At 34.6% G+C, this 4,065-nt stretch overlaps 1 protein-coding gene across 1 annotated transcript; it reads left to right on the forward strand.

Annotated features, from left to right (window-relative positions):
- The first annotated feature begins 451 nt into the window (after positions 1–451).
- On the forward strand, positions 452–1,742 carry LOC106777324 (TMV resistance protein N). The gene is made up of 2 exons (XM_014664899.2): positions 452–1,107; positions 1,184–1,742. The coding sequence occupies exons 1-2, from the start codon at positions 623–625 to the stop codon at positions 1,470–1,472; spliced, it is 774 nt and encodes a 257-aa protein (XP_014520385.1). The 5' UTR covers positions 452–622; the 3' UTR covers positions 1,473–1,742.
- The last annotated feature ends 2,323 nt before the right edge of the window (positions 1,743–4,065 follow it).

Raw genomic sequence — 4,065 nt, forward strand, 5'->3', positions numbered from 1 at the left:
AAATATATATATATATATATATATATATATATATATATATATATATATATATATATATTACTTTGAATATGAAACTAGATATTAATAGTTTATTCAAATGAATAATTCATAACATCTTACAATCAACAAATATTGTTAGATTTTGAATGCCTCTAATATCAAATTGAAGAGTGCATTTAAAAATAAAATCTACCTTCAATTTTCTATTTGTAAATTTATGGATTTCTAATTAGAATCTAGAACATTACTTCTTAATATTTGTAACTATGAAATGAAAAGTCAAAATTGGCAACCTCATAAAACCAGAATACGTTTTCTGGTTTGTGTCAACTTGATATTATAGCCGAGATTTGCGACTCTTCTATATCCTTTCCACATGCATAATGCTGACTTTTATGTGCTCAACTTGCAATGCATTCACTTTAGCAACAACCACGAAATTTTCAAACTCCTTGCTTCTGGCATTTCCCCGTTATTATTGATCTTCTTTATTCCTGGGTTATAGAGTGGTGCCAATCTATAAAGCGAAGTATATCGTCAAAGAGGTTAACTTCACATACATACACACTAGTCACATAGAGTCTCACATTCTCAATATTTCTTGCCATATTCATAGTCTATCATGTATTCATCCTTTTCATCTTCCTCCAATACTAAACCAGAAAAACACGAGGTGTTCATTAGTTTTAAAAGTGAAGACACCCGCAAGACATTCACTAGCCATCTTAATGGCGCTTTGAAACGACGAGATATCGAAACCTACACAGAGTGCAAAGTTGAGAGAGGAGAGGAAATGCCCTTAACCCATGTTAGGGCTATTGAAGAATCCAAACTCTCTTTGATTGTTTTCTCCAAAAACTATGCAGATTCTAGGTGTTTGGATGAATTGGTGAAAATAGTTGAGTGTGGAAAGAGAAAAAGGCATATTGTATTGCCTGTTTTCTATGACATTGATCCTTCTGATGTGAGGAATCAGAGAGGAACCTTTGCTGAGGCTTTTGCCAAACATGAGAAACATTTTGAGGAGAAGAAGAAGGTACGAGAATGGAGGAATGCTTTGGTGGAAGCAGCAAACTTTTCTGGTTGGGATTGCAACGACGTCAACAGGTAACTCTTATGAAATGGATTTTTGTGAATGTTTGAGGTTGTAATACATTGCATTCTGTGTGATGTTGACGTACAGGACAGAATTTGAAATGGTTGAGGAAATTGCTAACGATGTGCTTGAAAAGTTGAACCGTGCGAATGTGATTGACCTAGATGTGCAGATTGCTAAATTGGAACAACTGGCACAACTTCAACATGATCTTTATACAAGGATTATCACTGTGGAAAACTTGGAAAAACACACGGCTACGGTTCAACGTGTGATAGAACTTAAAATGGAGAGGAGCATTCGTTTGCTTCGTCTAACACCGGATATGCTCTCATATACGCAAAAGTCAAACTCTGGTTATGCTTATGGCTTTTGAAACACGTTTGAAGGTCTGTTTCACTGAGTTTTACGAACCAAAGTTTTTTATTTCTTAAAATGGTAAATGTAAAAGGAAGGAAGAAGATGGATTGGAAGATTAATCCTGTCTATTTCATTCCCTTGTTTAATCTCAATTTTGTGTAAATATTGGGGTACGTTTCGTATAAGAATGGTAAGAGAATTAAGAAAGTTCTAACAAGTTTAGTTTAGTGTTTTTAAAACATCTTTGTTTCGTTCCATTATAAATCAACCAATAGAATGATTTTTTTTATCTTATTGGTTTTCGATTCATTTTATTATTTCATTATATTTTGATATATTTGTGTTTTAGTTTTCTATTACATTCAACTTACAATTTATAAATTATTATTTTATTATAATATTTTTATTAGATTAATGTAATATTTTATTTTAATATAGAATTTTGTTTTCTTACTTCTCTATTGGTTATATTATCAATATATTTTTAAGGATGAACCTTTTCCGCATTAGTACACTTTTTATAGAGCGAAAACACTATCAAACATGAGTATTTTTTTTTTTCGTACCATCGTTCATCTTAGCGGGACACACTTACCTCAAACCCTTTGTCAGGAATACTTTCGATACAAGGATCATTGTACTCGTCTGAGTCAACCTTGTTCTAATACCAGTTGTTAAGTTTATAGAGGAGGAGGTTCACTAGGAAGACACAACACCAATGAGACCTGAGTTTAACCACATAAGAGATTGACTTCAGCCAGCCGTGTAAAATGGATAGGTCCAATCAAATATATGGTTTATTATTTAACTATTTGCATTATTAAAAAAAAAATTGCATCCTTCTTCTTCTTTATTAGTGCTCTTATTACCACTAAATCGATCATACGAAGGTATGAAAAGACACTTATTTACATGTATTATTTGGTCCTTTACTTTTACAAAAAATATGACTTGTGTTTCTTCCTTCTCGTTTCTTGTCCCCCTCTCCACACTAGGTTTGTTCATGAAACCTAACATTGTTATGGGTTTGGTTTGATTATTCTTGTTTTAATTATTCTTCTGAAAGCATGTTCGCCTCCACCACTGCCATAAAAAGTTACATTTTCTTACGATGTCACACTCTTGCCTCTTTTCCTACGGTGAACAAGATCAAGGGCGCTAGTAGTGAGAGCTTCATCTTCATTCGATTTCATGCCACCGTGTGACCCCTTCAGGATCTTTCTCACATGCTTTGGTATCTAACAAGAGTTGGCAGTGGAAGAATCTGATAATCTTATTGAAGACTGATACCAAACTTATATACATCCCTAGAAAACTATTTACAGAAACAACAATCCTATATACAGAATAATTGGCTAAAATGATTCCTATAATCACACTACCTTGATTCTCTTGATTGGCTATGTGATTTGTTGGGCAAATTCCACATCTATTTCTGGTAGCACATCTCCATAATTATTTTTTATATCAATATAGAATATATTTTATAATTATGTCTAATATCAGTATTGAATTGTAGGATCACGAATCACCTAATTACCTCCCCTTAAGTGGGTGTATGAAGATCATGAACCGGACTTGCTAAGCAAGGAATGAAATTGAGCACGTCCAAGAGCTTTGGTGAGAATGTCAGCTAACTATACTCGAGTAGAAACATAGGAGGGTTGAATGATACCCGCAAGAATTTCATTGCGAACAAAGTGACAATCAACTTCTATATGTTTAGAATGTTCATGAAAGACCGGGTTCTTGGCGATGTGAAGCGCAACTTGGCTATCGTAAAGGAGCTGGGTAGGTTGCAAATGAGATATCCCAAGACAATATAAGATGCTTTTCAAACATTTGAGTTCACACATAGTAGTGGCCATGGCTGGATATTCAGCCTTTACAGAAGAGCGAGAAATTGTGTTGCTTCTTGGTTTTCCAAGAAACTGGAGAATGACAAAGAACAATAATCCATCCAGTGAGAGAACGTCGAGTTAGGGGGCACATCGCCCAATTAGAATCACATCATTCAGAGAGAACTAGATTGTTGTCTTTGCGTAGTAAAATCCCTTAGCCAAGGTTGCCTTTCAGATATCGAACAACACGCAAAGCAGCATTCCAATGATCCCGTTTCGATTGTTGAAAAAACTAAAAAAATATATGAACACAACATGATAACTCTGGTCCCGTAAAACATAAATAGATGAGACTTCCAACTAGACACCAATAACAACCAGGATGTGAGAACATTGGTCCATCAGCAAGAGCCAAATGATGATTCTGCTCTGATGGTATCAAAGTAGGTTTTTCCCAAGTAGACCAGTTTCATCGATAATATCTAAAGCATATTTTCACTGACAGAGATAAATGTCGATATTGGAGTGAGCAACCTCAACCCCAAGAAAGTATTTGAAAGGGCCCAAATCTTTCATGTGAAAACAAGCATGTAGATATGCCTTGAAGTGACCAATTGTAGCATGATCATCCCCAACCACAATTAGATCATGCTTATAGAGTAAAACAACTAGATTGATCTTGTGTTTCTTCAACACAAAGAGGGAATAATCACAGAGAGATTGGGCAAATCCATAAGCCTTGAATGCATAACAAAGTTTAGCAAACCA

Source organism: Vigna radiata, chromosome 11 (assembly GCF_000741045.1).
Source record: "Vigna radiata var. radiata cultivar VC1973A chromosome 11, Vradiata_ver6, whole genome shotgun sequence".
Lineage (NCBI taxonomy): Eukaryota > Viridiplantae > Streptophyta > Magnoliopsida > Fabales > Fabaceae > Vigna > Vigna radiata.

Bases quoted from the DNA above. Each gene is read 5' to 3' on its own strand.
- LOC106777324 (XM_014664899.2), top strand. From the start codon at position 623: ATGTATTCATCCTTTTCATCTTCCTCCAATACTAAACCAGAAAAACAC. The intron at 1,108-1,183 runs GTAACTCTTATG...GTTGACGTACAG, and splicing joins GATTGCAACGACGTCAACAG to GACAGAATTTGAAATGGTTG.